Source organism: Thermobia domestica, chromosome 13 (assembly GCF_964235325.1).
Source record: "Thermobia domestica chromosome 13, izTheDome1.hap1.1, whole genome shotgun sequence".
Lineage (NCBI taxonomy): Eukaryota > Metazoa > Arthropoda > Insecta > Zygentoma > Lepismatidae > Thermobia > Thermobia domestica.
Window position 1 is genome coordinate 12,327,765 of NC_137466.1, and position 16,163 is coordinate 12,343,927.

At 36.3% G+C, this 16,163-nt stretch overlaps 1 protein-coding gene across 1 annotated transcript in view; it reads right to left on the minus strand.

Annotated features, from left to right (window-relative positions):
* Positions 1-15,628: 15,628 nt before the first annotated feature.
* The window catches only part of LOC145667497 (pancreatic triacylglycerol lipase-like), a 109,062-nt gene continuing 108,527 nt past the window's right edge, over positions 15,629-16,163 (minus strand). The window contains exon 10 of the mRNA XM_081734974.1: positions 15,629-15,892. Coding sequence (XP_081591100.1) covers positions 15,792-15,892 — 101 coding nt within the window. The 3' untranslated portion in view covers positions 15,629-15,791. The remainder of the gene's footprint in view (positions 15,893-16,163) is intronic.

Here is a 16,163-nt window from a genome sequence, read left to right on the forward strand (position 1 = left end):
TACAACAGAATGTACCTTAGAGAATCTTAGCTAGCCAAAAAATCCCTAAAAGTTTGGATTAAGAGTCGTAGTGAAGCTTGAAAACGATAAGAATATAATTTTACCAGCAAGATATTTACCCATGGAAGCATCAAAACAAGAACTGCTATGTTTCTTAAATACTGGATCTGTATCTTTATGTAACAAAGGATTCTTGGGTCGAAGTCATCAATTTGAATTTAGTACACAGCCGGATCAGTGAATTTGGTTTCGTCAGTAATTGTGATGATATTGTAAATTCAAACGTCAGCACATTTCTTTGACAGACGTAGCTGTATGCAGAATGCGATCTATGAATTTGGTTTGTCAGCATGATGACGTCAGCAACTGTGATGAAATCATGAATTCAAACGTCAGGATATTCCTTTCCAATGACGTCAGCAATAACTCTATGAAATCAGCAAATACAGTGTCAGCCCATTAAATCATTTGAGCAAGTGCGTTTCAGCAGGAAAGATGTGTACTTCTAACGATAAAGAATTCATCTTCGCAAGCTATTATCCAATAAATATATTTCAAACAAAACATGTGATGATTGGTATCAGTGCTAGAACATTTGAACCAGTGATTCGATTGGGCAAAGCAGAACAATTTGGTGTACAACTGAACTTTGAAGAAATATTATGTTCACGAATCGACCAAATAAATGATTATTTTCAATATGAGCTAAATGTGACCATAGTCAAATCATTAGGCTCAAATCATGAAGTGGTGCTGCGTACAGCCCACGAAGAAAAGATGGTGCTGTTACTTAAAAAGAGTACATTGCATGTCCCTCGCAAGATGGTGTATCTAATGCAAACGCAATGGAACAAATTCATCAACGTATTCCAGTGTGTTAAACATGCAGTGGAAGTGTGCAACAAAACAAGTATATTCGTGAAAAAGTACTATTTTGAAAAATGTGTCATGCATATTGTACAACATGTATCTAGATGTTGTGATGGTTGTCAACATAGTTCGTGGGTACTTACCTGTATTGATAAACAGTTTATTTGTGATCAAATGGACATTGAGTTTCCACCAATTGATATTGCAATAGACTTTAAAAGACTTCAACTGGAATTAAAATTATACGCTAAAGACAAACTAGTGCAAGAAGTTCAAAATACATTGTATAGACAATATCCAGATCCTTTATCTGGTATGGATGTATGTGAATAACCAGTGCAGTGTAATAAAATGATCCATTTCAATGATTTGTGTTTTTTCATTTCAAGTACAACCCCATGTTCTGACGTGTACTATTGCACCATGATAAACAATTTTGCCAAAGGTTCTTGCTCTAAACAATTCCGGTTCTTTACTAATGAGTGCACAAACTTTTAAAAATTTCAAACAAACTTTGAAACAAAAATTTCAAACACAAATTTACAAACAAAAATTTTCAAATGAAAAAATTTCAAACAAAATTTTCTTCTAAGCAGTTCCGGTTCTTCACTAATGAGTGCACAAACTTAAAAATTTGAAACCAAAATTTTCCAAACAAAAATTTCGAAACAAAAATGTCGAAACAAAAATTTTAAACAAAAAATCGAATATTTTAAACTAAAATTTTAAACAAAAAATTGTTTGGAACGAAAAATTTAAAAAAAATTCGAAACAAAATTTTCAAACAAAAATTTCAAAACAAAAAATATTACAAACAAAAAATTTCAAACAAAATTTTTTAAAAAAATTTGAAAACAATTTCAAAAAAAATTGTTGAAACAAAAATTTCGAAACAAATTTTCAAACTAAAAATTTGAAACGAAAAAATTTCAAACCAGTTTCAAACAAAAAATTTTGAACACAATTTTAAAAAAAAATTGAAACAAAAATTTCGAAACAAAAAGTTTCAAACTAAAAATATCAAACGAAAAAATGTCAAACCAAAGTTAGAAACAAAAAATTTTCAAACAAAAATTTCAAAAACTTTTTAAATGTAAATAAAACAACTTAATGCAGCAAAGATTTGAAAATCATCAACCAATTAGATTGCACGAAAGATAGTGATGAGCCAATCAGATTGCACGAAGGATAGTGATCAACCAATCAAATTGAATCAACAATAACTTTGCCATTGTCAGATTACGTCACCTTGTGACTAAATTTCAGTGTTGTAGCATGTAGGATCTTAGACTATGAGCTGTGACTAAAGTTCAAAGTATTGTTTCAAATTTCGCGCCTTATGTTAAAGTTCTGTTTATCACAATTCCCAAATTTAAATAATATTTCTCTTGATATACCTAAGCCGTAGACTTAATCATATCATTATATGTTCAATAAGGTTAGTAATGTCCGTCAATTGTTTACCCGAGTAGAACCAACTGTTTCTAACAAGTGTGTACTCAAAAGTACCACAACAAAGGAAAGAATCCCTGTACACTACCTCATCAAGTTCAATCACGTGCTACATCGTATTGCTTACGTTTATATTTGGTCCATAGGCTGTAATAATCAAAACCAATGACGCAATTTCATTGTAATAACCAAAACCAATGACGCAATTTCATTTGACAATTCTCAAATTATCTTACAAAGTTTAAATGTACCAATGTCCTGGACTCCTAATAACATCATAGGTCAATAACTGATCAAGTGATCATACTAATATCTGACAATGATTTACCCGATGAATGAGATACTATCCAATTTTAAGAACAATTACCAATTGTTGATTGACAAGAAGAAATGTACCCCTCCAAAAATGTAAGATTAGTACAAAAATACACCTGTGTCTTATGAAAAAGTAATTAATCCTGTACTTATTCAATAATAAAGCTGTATCAAAAAATAGGTCAATAACCTTTAAATTTTGAATATTTAGCCATAAGAGGAACACCAACATCTAGAATGGGTCCTACAAAACGTTTACCGAATTTTGTTATTTGATAATTCCCAAATTTAAAAGGGAACATAAACATATAAAGGTAATAAATCTCTGTACATACCCATATAACGTGCTAAATACTTATCAAAGGGGTCAATAACCTCCGAAATTTGATTTTTGGTAGTTCTTTACCCATAAAAGGGAAGGATGTGAACCATCCAAATTTATAGTGGTACATATTAAAGACCTGTACTATGATACCAAATGCTTATATTAAACAATTTCTAAAACTGAGTGGATGAGCCAAGATACCTTTTCCCAATTTTAAAGGGTGCATCAATATACCCACGTCTTACGATAGGAAATGAACCTATATACATGAACATATAACCATATTCTGTAATAAGATCGCGTCAAAGGGAATAAATTCGGCCAAAAACCAAACACGTGGTACCACATATTGCTTATGTTTATATTTTGACAATTTTTTTTACCCATGAAAGGGAACAAGGTAGACCACCCAAATTTATCATGATACATGTCGAGGTCATGTACAATGATAGCGAATACTTAAATTGGAAAATTTCTAAAATTTAAGGGTTGGCCATGGTACCCCTCCCAAAAATTTAAAGGGGTGCATCAATGTACCCATGTCTTATAATAGGAAATGGATTAATATACATGACCATATAACCAAATAAGGTAATAGGACCTCATCCAAGGGGTAAATTGAGCCAAAACCAAACACGTGGTTGTACTAAAATTTGGCAATTTTGTACCCATGAAAGGAAACGAAGTGGACCACCCAAATTTATAGTGATCTATATTTAGGTTTTATACTATAATACCAAATGTTTAAATTGGGCAATTTCCAAAATTTAAGGGAGGGGCCCAAAGTGCCCCTCCCAAAAATTTAAAGGGGTGCATCAATATACCAATGTCTTAAAATAGGAAATGGATTAATATACATGACCATATAACCAAATAAGGTAATAGGACCTCATCCAAGGGGTAAATTGAGCCAAAACCAAACACGTAGTTGTACTAAAATTTGGCAATTTTGTACCCATGAAAGGAAACGAGGTGGACCACCCAAATTTATAGTGATCTATATTAGGGTCCTATACTATAATACCAAATATAAAAATGGGCAATTTCCAAAATGAAAGGGATGGGTCAAGTTACCCCTCCCAAAAATTTAAAGGGATGAACAAATGTACCTATGTCTTATGATAGGAAATGGACCCCTATACATGACCATATAACCATATAAGGTAATAGGACCTCATCCAAGGGAATACATTAGGTCAAAAACGAAACACGTGGTTGTACTAAAATTTGGCAATTTCTTACCCATGAAAGGGAACGAGATGGACCACCCAAATTTATAGTAATATATATTAGGGTGCTATACTATTATATCAAATGTGTAAAATGAGAAATTTCTAAAATTTAAGGGGTGGGTCAAGTACCACTCCCAAATTTTTAAAGGGGTCACAAATGTACCTATGTCTTATAATAGGGAATAGACCCCCTATACATAAGCATATAATCATATAAGGTAATAGGACCTCATCCAAAAGGATAAATTGGGCCAAAAGACCAAACACGTGGTACAACGTATTGCCTACGTTTATATTTTGGCAATTTTGTACCCCTAAAAGGGAACGAGGTGGACCACCCAAATTTATAGTGATTCATACTATGGTTCTATACTATTATACCAAATGTTTAAATTGGACAATTTCCAAAATTTAAGGGGTGGGCCAAGGTTTCCCTCCCAAATTTTTCAAGGGGCGCATTAATATTCCCATGTCTTGTGAAAGGGAATGGACCCCTGTATACGCCCATATAACTATATAGGATAATAACACCTCATCAAAGGGGATAAATTAGGTCAAAAAGCCACGACATTTTAATATTTGGCAATTTTTTACCCATGAAAGGGAACGACATAGACACAGAATCCTGATAGAAGTACATACTATGGTCCTAGGCTACCATACCAAATTTTTAGATTTGGCAATTTCCAAAATTTAAGGGGTATGGTCCTAGGTACCCCTGCCAAAATTTAGTGGGTGGGCCATGGTACTCCTGCCAAAATTTAGAGGGGTTGGTCCTACGTACCCCTAGGTCACTGACTCTGGGCCAAGGTCATTGACTTTTGACCTATGACGTCACAAATGTCGGGGTCAAAGTCCAATGTTAGATCAGGTCACTCACTTACTACTTTCATCCACTTAAGGTATGCGGTCCTTAGGTCACCAGAGGGGGGAATTCCGAGACATGTAAAAATAATCAAAAATGATCGATATTAGTGTCAAATCTATAGCTTTCGGCGTCGCTGAGCTCAATGGTGAACTTCAAGACCGCGTTTACTTTCACATTTAGCTCCCATCAGCTAACTAACGGAGGCATTATAAACGGGATCAAGAGACATGTAAAAATAATCCACAATGACCGATATTAGTGTCAAATCTGTAGTTTTCGCGGTCGCTGAGATCAATGGTGATACTTTCATTAGCGATGATTTTCAAATTTAGCCACCATTGTGTGCGGGCCGGTAGTGACCGGGGGTGGAGAATTACGAGACATGTGAAAATAATGGAAAATGACCGATATTAGTGTCAAATCCATAGTTTTCGCTGTCGCTGAGATGAATGATTATACTTCCACATGTGATGACTTTCAAATACATCCCCTATGGCCACGAGCGAGAGGCGTTGTTTTTTTGAAAATTGGAACCAAAGGATCATAGGGGCTTTTACCGGGATATGTAAAAAGTAGTAGAAAATGGCAGATCTTAGTGTCACACTCATAGTTTTCGCGGTATTGGCTGGAGGCCAGAGATTTTTTTCACAATTCGAACCAAGGGAGTCTGTCCACCGGGACATGTAAAAGTAGTACATAATGATCAATGTTTGTGTCGAATCCATATTTATAAGGGTTGCTCAGATGTATAGTGACACCCCCGATAATGTTTACGTTCAAATTCAGCCCCCATCGGCCTTCCCAATGAAAACACATGTACGTTGTTGGATATATATTCACACAAAATATATTCAATTTTAGAAATGTTTCTTAATTGTTCTCCCGTTGTTCAGTTTTTTACATTGATATTTTATCTGATCCGTGCGAAGAACGGGCATAACAGCTAGTGCGAAATGGCAAAGTGTTTGTCATGGACCAAATTACAACGAATTCAATTATATAGATAATTATTATAATTATCATTGATAATTATTTCCTTGTTGAGTTAAAGATACTTTTCAGTTGAAAAAAGAATAAAATTTAAAAGTCCCAAATCAACATAAAGTAGACCAACGTAAAGGAAAAATGTATAAAATTTTCCATATAATTAAGCGTACCTTACAAACTTAAAATTTCCATGTAGTTAATCTAAATTTCCATTTTTGTGTCGTTTTGTGCGCTTATTTCCACGTTTTGTGCGTCACCGGAAATGGGTCAATGTTATCTTACAAATATGGCGGAACAAGTTAATGCTGTTCCACCAGGAACGATTTCAAGATCGTTTCATTCACATCGTCTTGTGCGTGTTTTCTACCGTTTTGCAAGCCTATTTCCAAGTTTTGTGAATAAATGGTAGTGGGTCAAAATGGGCATTCAATGTGGGGGGAAAATGATCCACTCTCCCACCAGTATCGAATTTCGAGGTCGTTTTTTCGCATTGTTTAGTGCATGTTTTGTACCGTTTCTGCGCATATTTTCACGTTTTGTCCACCACCGAAAGTGGGTCAAACAGACCTACAAATATGGCAGAAAAGACATATTCATCCCACTTTCAACGACCATTCTGACCCACTTCCACTGATGCTCAAAGCGACACAAATCATGCACAAAAAATGTGAAGGAAACGACCTCGACATTCGATGGTGACGGAACAGCATTAAGTTATTCCGCTATATTTGTAGGCCATTTTGACCCATTTTTGTTGTCGCACTAAAGTGGAAATAGAAGCGCAGAACGGTACAAAACAGGCACTACACGATGCGAAAGAAACGACCTCCAAATTCGATAGTGGCGGAACAATGGCTCTTTTTCCTCACACCTTGATGGACCATTTTGACGCATTTCTGGTGATGCTTAAAACGTGGAAGTAGGCGAACAGAACGGTACAAAATACCCACTAAACGATGTGAAGGAAACGTTCTCCAAATTCATTGGAGGCGGAACAGCATTAATCTGTTTCGTTATATTCATAGGTCCATTTTGGCCCACTTCCGGTGACGCACAAAACGTGGAGATAGGGGCACGAAACGGCACAAAACATTCACTAGTCGATTTGATTGGAAGGACCTCGAAATTCGGTAGTGGCGGAGCAGTGGGTTTGTTTTCGTCCTACTTTCGAGGCCCATTTTGACCCTCTTCCAGTGACGCACAAATCGTCGAAATAGGCGCATAAAAGGGTACGCGATGTGAAATTAACGACCTCGAAATTCGATAGTGGCAGAACTGGTCATTTTCATCCCATCTTGGCGGCTCAGTGGTAGAGCGTTCATCTCCGGTGCTTTTGGTCCCTGGTTCGATTCCAGCTCGCGCCGTGTGGACTTTGTGGTGGACAAACACCATGCTCGTGGGTTTTGTCGGGGTTCCCCCGTTTCTTCCCACTTTCTTCATTCCACCATTTCATTCATTTATCGTCATCACTGTCTCCTTTAGCCCAACCGGCATAACCGTGGAACGTAAAAATCAAAGATTTCATTTCATTTATTTTCATTTTAACCCACTTCCCATGACGCACAAAACGTTGAAGTAGACGCACAAAACGATGTGAAGGAAGCGACCTCGAAATTCATTGGTGGCGGAACAGCAGTAACTTGTTCCGCTAGATTTGTAGGTCAATTTTGAACAACTTCCGGTGACGCTCAAAATGTGGGAATAGGCGCACAAAGCTACACAAAAGACGCAAAAAACGATGCAAAACAAAGTACCTCGATACTCGTTGGTGGTGGAACAAGCAAGTGACGCCGAGAGCAGCAATATCCATCAAGGATGAGAACTGCATGGTCTATTTTTTTTTAGCCAAAGTAGAAGCCCAACCGGGAAAGTGATGTCAACCGGCTCGACTCGGTTCAACTGATCGAACAGCTTGAGCTGGCTTGGTTGGGATGACCCATCGACTGTGCTCAATTGAGCTGATAGCTTGAGCCGGTTCGGTAGGGACGAGTCATTGACTCATCTCGATTGGAGCCAATGTCTCGAACCAGCTCCGTTGAAATGAGTCCATAAGCTGGGTTCGAGTCAGCTCAACTGAGCCGATGGCTCAAACCGGCTCGGTTGGCGTAAGGAATCAGATCGGTTCGGTTCGGCTCGTGTGAGCCACCGGCTCGAGATGGCTCGGTTGGATGAGCTGTTGGTTCGGCTCACTTCTCGGTTCGACTCGATAAGTTAATGAGCTGTGAGAGAGCCGCTTGAGTCGTTGACAACCCTAAACCCGGGTCGAGCAGTTTTGAACATGTTTGGCTGGAGTCCTATAACTTTTAACAATTTTTAGCTCGAGCCCGAATACTTGCTTCTCCTGAACTCTAATCTAGAAACTCGTAACCGATGTCCTTGCCTCCTGAAGATTTCTTGACGACCGAGATCGACAGTCAACTAATTTTTAGTATTCAGATACAAACCTTGTTTATACACGGTGTTATAATAATAATTAGTTATAGTATAGCTCGCAACAAAACATAATCAATTTTTTCCTCGAAGGTCAAGATCTAAGGGTTTACTTGTCCCTACCATAAATGCTTCATTGTAACTAGATTCCGGCGTTGCCGCTCCAACTCAGGTAGAACTGTATAAAGCTCTCAGTATGGGTAACCCCATTACGGTTATCATAGTAGCCCGAGCCCGTGGAAACCTCTAAACACATTACCCCACAGAAATGAGTGCCATAAGTCCAGGCCTTCTAAGGGCTCTTGCGCCATGAATTTAGCTATCATTATTATTATTGCTAATAATAATACGTAATATTAGTAATAGGCTTAATAAATATTCTGCCTGTTTATGTGCTCTGCTTGTAAGTATATTATTTCTAACTTTAAGGTATAGTTATACAGGTAAATATATAATTGATCAGTTTCTTTCTAATGTGATTCGTCACGTATATAAAAACTGGACAAACTACAAATTAGGATACTATACACAGAAAATTAATAATGATAGCTTTATTACTCAGATATTAACCTGCATACATTAATACATATTAGGATTTAGGTACTTAATAGAATGCTTTTTAATCATTTCTTTTTTTAAAAAAGAAAGTTTTAAATTGTCATTATAGGCAGATGACCTGTCGTATAATAATAATAATAATAATAATAATAATAATAATAATAATAATAATAATAATAATAATAATAATAATAATGTTTTCTCAGGACATTGAACAAAGTTATCATGTCTTGGAAAATCTGAGATCAATCGTCCTCAGAATCTGAGGAAAACGAAAACGAGGACATGTTTTGAACTCTTGAGGTGTTAAGTTCCAATTGTTTATTTTATCTATTTATGTGAGAATTTTCAAAATAATGTTCAATCAGGTCTGATATAGTGCTTTATGTGAGATTGATTCTAAGTTGCATGAAGGGCATAAACAAATAATAATAATAATAATAATAATAATAATAATAATAATAATAATAATAATAATAATAATAATAATAATAATAATAATAATAATAATTATAATTATAAAAGACTGACATTAGTGCATCACGCTAACTCCTAATAGTAAATCACGTTGATGCTCATTGCAATAATATAATGCAATAATTTAGATTTGAGCATTTATTTTTATGTATCCGCAAGTTCGTTGGTCGGCTACCTAAAAAAAAGAAAGAAAAAAAGAAAAAAGTGAATGCAAACAATTAGAGCTCTTAAGTATTGACTTTAACCTGTAATTAGTGCTTGAACTTTTCGGGTAAACTGTACCCGCTCGATATCCATTGCGTTTGGTTTACTCGATCCTTAGACCTGATAAACCCGTTTGACCCGTGTTTGGCCTGTTTGGACCGATAGACTCGTTATGAGTTCGTACTTGATAATTAGAACAATTTGTGTTATGATAATAAAGTGAAACAACACATAATTTACAATAATGACAGACTAAGCTTGTTTTCATAAAAACGGGATCATCAGGTCATCCATATTCATACGGTTCAATCGGACAAACCCGATTCATAGGGTAAAAATACAATATCGGTCCAACGTGCGGTCCAGTTTCTATTCTATTTTCCGAGCATCACCACAAATGCACAGTAGCCCGAAATGGCCGGTACTTGTTGAATGACCGATACGTATTTTATCCCTATTTTAAATGTTTTTTCTGGTTTTATGTATCTGCTTATTGGTTTGCAACACTCAGAAAGAATAGTTCGAGACTTCATTGTTTACCCTGGCGACAGGGAGAGCGGCTAAGCTTTTGTAATACCGGCAACATCCAACTGGTTGACAAACCGCACGTGGCCGCTAACAACCATTTGACAGTTTTATTGCTGATAAGAAAACTTGGTTTAGCTTTGATTGATTGATTGATTGATTTTGAGTTTTACGTCCCGTTCAGCAGCGAGGCTATATGAGACGTGGACCTACTGATTAACGTGGAATACGAACCACATGCGCTCCCGCCGGGAATCGAACCCGGATCTCCCACGCCAAAGGCGCGTACACTAACCGCTTAGCCACGGAGGAGCTCTGGTTTAGCTTTGAAAACCACTATAGTAGTAGTATCACTGATAATTATATTGTCTATGTAGGATACTAGAAGAGAGTAGTACTTGGAACTACACAAAGGATTTAGCTGGAATTGGCTCATTTTGGCTCGACTCGACTGGAAACTCGATCCGAATTGAGTCGAGCTGGGGGAAATTTTTCGAGTCAAGTTCTCGAGTCGAGCTCAAAAATGTCTGCTTCGAGTCGAGTCGAGTTTTAAAGAAAACTCGCTCGAACTGGCTCGTGCCCATCCCTATTGTATGCATGACGGGCATATAGAGTTCTTTCGAGGGGGATAGAATCATAAACATAATATATTTAAAAAAAATACTTAGTTTTACGACTTTCTTCTCAGGGGGGCGAAGGGATGATAGTTATCCAGCATTTCTTATAAGTACCTTATTTGAAATATGTAAAACAGTAACAAGTGGACAACAGAATATACACATATCTTATCTTCAATTTTAATTGATGATTTCAATTGCAATTAACAATTAAATGTTTCAATTGCATTCTTTGCAATTGACTATTAATAATTAAATGTTTCAATTGCCTGGTGTCCAATTAACAATTACGAGGGCTGCTATATATATTTCTGGCCTAATAATGAAAATACGAATATTTATCAACGAAAATGGTTTTATTGTTTTTCAAAATATTCTCCATCAAGATTTATACACTTTTGCATGCGCTCAAACCAATTTTCGAAGCACTTTTTCCACTCCGATTGAGACACCTCCAAAACATGGTTTTTGAATGCTTCAACAGCATTTTCTGGCGACGAAAATCGTTGACCACGCATTTTTTTCTTGATGTGTGGGAATAAAAAGAAGTCATTGGGTGCCAAGTCAGGGCTGTACGGCGGATGACCCATCACTTCGACGTTTTGGCCGGTCAAAAATGCGCTGGTTTGAGCCGATGTGTGAGAGCTCGCATTGTCATGGTGCACAATGATTCGTCTTCTCTTGTTCATTTTTCGAATTTCTCCGAAGACTTCAGGCAAACAAATGGTGGTGTACCACTCAGAATTGACCGTCCTACGTTGCTCAAGCGGAACAGTCGCCACATGACCAGTTATGCCGAAGAAACAGGCGACCATTTGCTTCGAAGTGCTTCTTCCACGAACAACTTTCGTTGGATTTGGCTCGTCTTGGAAGACCCACACGGTCGATTGCTGTTTTGTTTCGGGCTCATACGCATAGATCCATGATTCGTCACCTGTGACGATCTTATAAACGTCTTTTGAAGCACCGCGATCGTATTTTTTCAGCATTTCTTTACACCAATCCACACGAGCTTTCTTTTGAGCGATTGTCAAATTGTGCGGGATCCAACGAGAACAAACCTTTTTTACGGCCAGGTGTTCATGCAATATCGAATGTATGCTGGTGGAAGAAATGCCTAGGCATGCCTCTATCTCACGGTAAGTCACATGACGGTCTTGCATTATCAGTTCACGTACGGCATCGATGTTTTCTGGCACAACGGCTGTTTTTGGACGACCTTCACGGAATTCGTCTTTGAGCGAGCGTCGGCCACGATTGAATTCGTTGTACCAGTTTTTCACAGTGCTATAGGATGGTGCTTCGTCGCCATACAAAGATTTAAGTTCATCGATGCACTCTTGTCGTGATAATCCACGTCGAAAGTTGTGAAAAATGATCGCACGAAAATGTTCACGAGTTAATTCCATTTTTTTGCCAAGTTGATTTCTTCAAGTACCTGTAAAAGAAAAAAAAATTGTCGTAAGTCAAAAAGTTCTGAGTACATTTATGCTACAAAATGTCAAACTTTCCAATGGAAATGTCAGATTGCACCTGGCAACACTTAGTGTTGCCTAGGCCAGAAATATATATAGCAACCCTCGTAACGAAAATTTAATTGCAAATTTTATGATTGAATTCAATTGCAATTGAAATTAATTGTCAATTACAAATTGAAATCAATTTCAATTGAAATCAATTGCAATTAATTTGAAGAGCAATTACTTTCAATTGATTGATCAATTGCAATTCATTTCAATTGATTTTGCCCAACATTGCTTCTAACAAGTTTTTCTTTTAAAACGTAAGTGGCTGAATTCGGCCACAACCGGTTTGAAAATTGCCATAAACCAAAAACGAAAATAGCTAGCAACGAGAGGATTTCGGAAATCCATTCAACGTCAAGGAAATTTACCACCGATACCACTATCTCACTATTACACCCGAAAATGGTAGAGGTTTACTACTTTTTCCGGTTTCAATATTGATTTTCATAGAGCAAAAACTGTCAGAGATATTGAGGGGTTTTCGGGAATTCATATAACGTCTCAAGAATACTTTCCCTTTCTTCCGTTAACCCTGTATTCAAACCAGAAGTGATAGAAGTCAACCGGTTTTAATTGATCGCCTTAAAACTAAATTGATAGTAGATAGCGACAATTTTCGAAAATCGATTGAGCATTTCAAGAAAATATCATTTTCACCAATATCCGTCCACGGAAACCGGAAATGGTAAAACAATTTCACTCTTCCCGTTTCAATATTGATCTGCATATGTCTATGGATCTCCCCCGGTCTTATGTGGATAGCGTACGCGTCTTTGGCCGTGCCGAAGCTACTTTTACAACATGAACACTTCCCTCACTTGAAAGCTACATAGACAGATTTTCTGAAACTTTCGTACTTCCTTTGCTCCGATATACCTCTAAAGGTAATTATTAGCGGAGATGTTTATGTAGAATCAATGAAATCTTTACAATCTATGAAGAAAGAAGAAAGAGATTTTGCTCTTATCTGCTCTCAATCTGCATTGCATAAGTTTCTTTATCTCCGGGAATAACCCGAAGCTCAAGCAAGTGACTTAGCGGGTAAGGGGGGGGGGGCAGAGAATGTAAGAAACTTACCTGGTTAGACTTCTATTAGCTGTTCTGAATTGTTGCAAAATGCAGCCAATATTTTAAACAGCTTTAATTGGTAGAAAATTAAATTCTAATTAGCATGCTATAATATTATCCTAGCAAGAAAAAGTAAAACTGAACATGCAATATTGATACTAAAAAATATTTGGACGAATTTCGAAGTGTATAAAATAAGTAGTTTTCATAACATTTTGGAAAGAAATATGCCGTGTTATTATATAGAGAAATCCCATCGCAATCCGATTTTAGGACACAAGCTTAAGGGATAAAGGAGGTACATTCCAAATTGTTAGTCAATATATAAAAGTGACATAATGATTTTTGGCCTGATGAATACTGGAAAACTATTGAACTGTTTGAAATGAATTTTTGTACACATTTAGTACTTGCAAGAAGTGGTTAGCTGGCTGTTGCTGGAAATTTGACAAAACCTGGATACAGTTTAGAGAATGGTTAATGTAAAATTTCAGATGGAAGTGAACACGAGGAGAGGATATTTATCGTATTGAGATTTAGCTTTGGGAGTACTGAGAAAGAGAATTTGAGGCTCGCAAACGAAAAAAAAATACTTCTTACGGGTTTGAACACTTGAACATCTTTTTAACATATTATTTACCCCAACCACTCTCCTATTTCTTACACGTATCTAAATTGTTAGCCTTTGCTCTAAATAGTGCTGATCGATTGCTGCTGAATCAAATTCTGTTTCTTAACTGAGTTTGAATGCTAAACGTTACTTCAACTCCCGTAACTTCCTTCCTTGTGCAGTTCCATCTCATATATTTTGTATTAAGGCTAGTCGACCTTTCTCTAAATAGTGTTCAGGTTTACCAGCGGGCAAACATTGACCATTTCGTAGCTTAGGTCGGGATTTTTATCATGCTGCTTTCATTACAATGCATAACTTAAGCGGAAACAAGGAGGATTAAAAGTGCACGCCAAAAATATAGTATTTCATGAACCTCTCATCATTGGATGACGAAACTCGGCATATAAACTCATCATTAAATCCGTTTGACCAAATGCTCCGACGTTTTCGAAAATTTCGTCCCTAGCACAGAAAGGGGACAGCTGCTACAAGATTTTAATTTTCAAATTTGTATATATAAAGTGGCCAAAGCAATGAAATGGTTTAACAGTTTAAAATGAATTTTTAATATAGTTAGCAGTTGAATTACCTTATATCGTTATTTGACCGGTTGGCTCATTAACTTTTCATTTTGATTGCAATATTATCCTATTGGGGAAACAGGTTCAAATAATATTTCCAAATACTTGTTATTTCCATATGTTTTCTTTTTTCTGTGTTTATACACAGAACAGTATTCCATCGACCACCATTTTGTTAAATAATAATGCGTTCAGTTCACGGTTAAGCCAGAGATAAGACAGGCATTTCAGAGAACGCCTGGGGTAACATCGTTTTGCTCTCTCCCCTTATAGCAGCGTTGAGACTAAACAAGTGCTTGCTCTCTTTTGCACCTAAAAGAATACACTCTTTCTTTCTTCAGAAAACATATAATTAGACACGTATACGTAGAAACTAACTCATTTCTTTACGAAAATAAAATAAATTCATAATGATAGTATATGACTCAAGAAATAAATCAGTACAAAATTTATTCTGATCTTTAACAAACCCCACTCACATTTACCCATTCAGTGCTGTATTTCGTCTGTAGGTTCATTAGTGGCAGCAAAGATGAATTAATCCTCCACAGAACGCGTGATCTATTGTAACATCAAGGCACGCGCGCTGAGTCTCACTCTGCAATAATTATTTACCTTATTTTAAATGTATTTTGTTTTTGACAATTGCCCATGTATATTTTAGAGCACGAGATCACCTTGTAACTTTCTCATGAGACAGACAAATACTAGAAACAGCCAATCTAGAACTCGTAGAAGATATCATTACGAATCATGACTTACGCTATAGTATCAAATTTCTCATGGATTAGACAACCCATATAACAATTTTTGAACACAATGGAAATAATTTAAAAAACGTAGTCTATAAATGTTAAGAAGAAACAAATTTTAGTTCAGGTTGTACTTATGAACTAAATATTGTACTGTATACTAACGTAAATAAAGATGTGTCCTGTGTGAAATGAAAGCACTACTTCAATATATTTCTAATATATTTATTTTTGTTATTAGTGTTTTTATATACAATATAATTATATCAGTATCTCCCTTGTTTGACACAAATTTGAAAATTTCAGTAAGTTAAAAATAGCTTATGCTCCATATTTGTAGAATCAGTTACATCCTTATTCAGTAACCAAATGTCTCGCTTTCAGAATATGCTTAGTCGGAGGGATATACATAATCACCACCAGGCACTACATATACTCCGACATTCGATGGTACATTGGCACCAGCATTACCTCCACTGGGAACAGCTGCAACTAAAAGAGTTAAACATTAACATCTTCTTAAATGTATATTTTATTCATGTTGTGAAAATTAGGCTATTAAATATCTGTTGTTGAAATGGTAAGTTAGTCACATCTCGGAGAGCATCTGTTACTTGTTTTATACATAACGTTATGATATAAAATGGTGGTAACACTTGAACTTGGAAAGATATAAATACAACATTTATTATGAACTGTTGGAAACCAAACAGTTTCTTTTTTAAACGATTAAAGATATATCATTTGCCCTCCATTAGTTGTC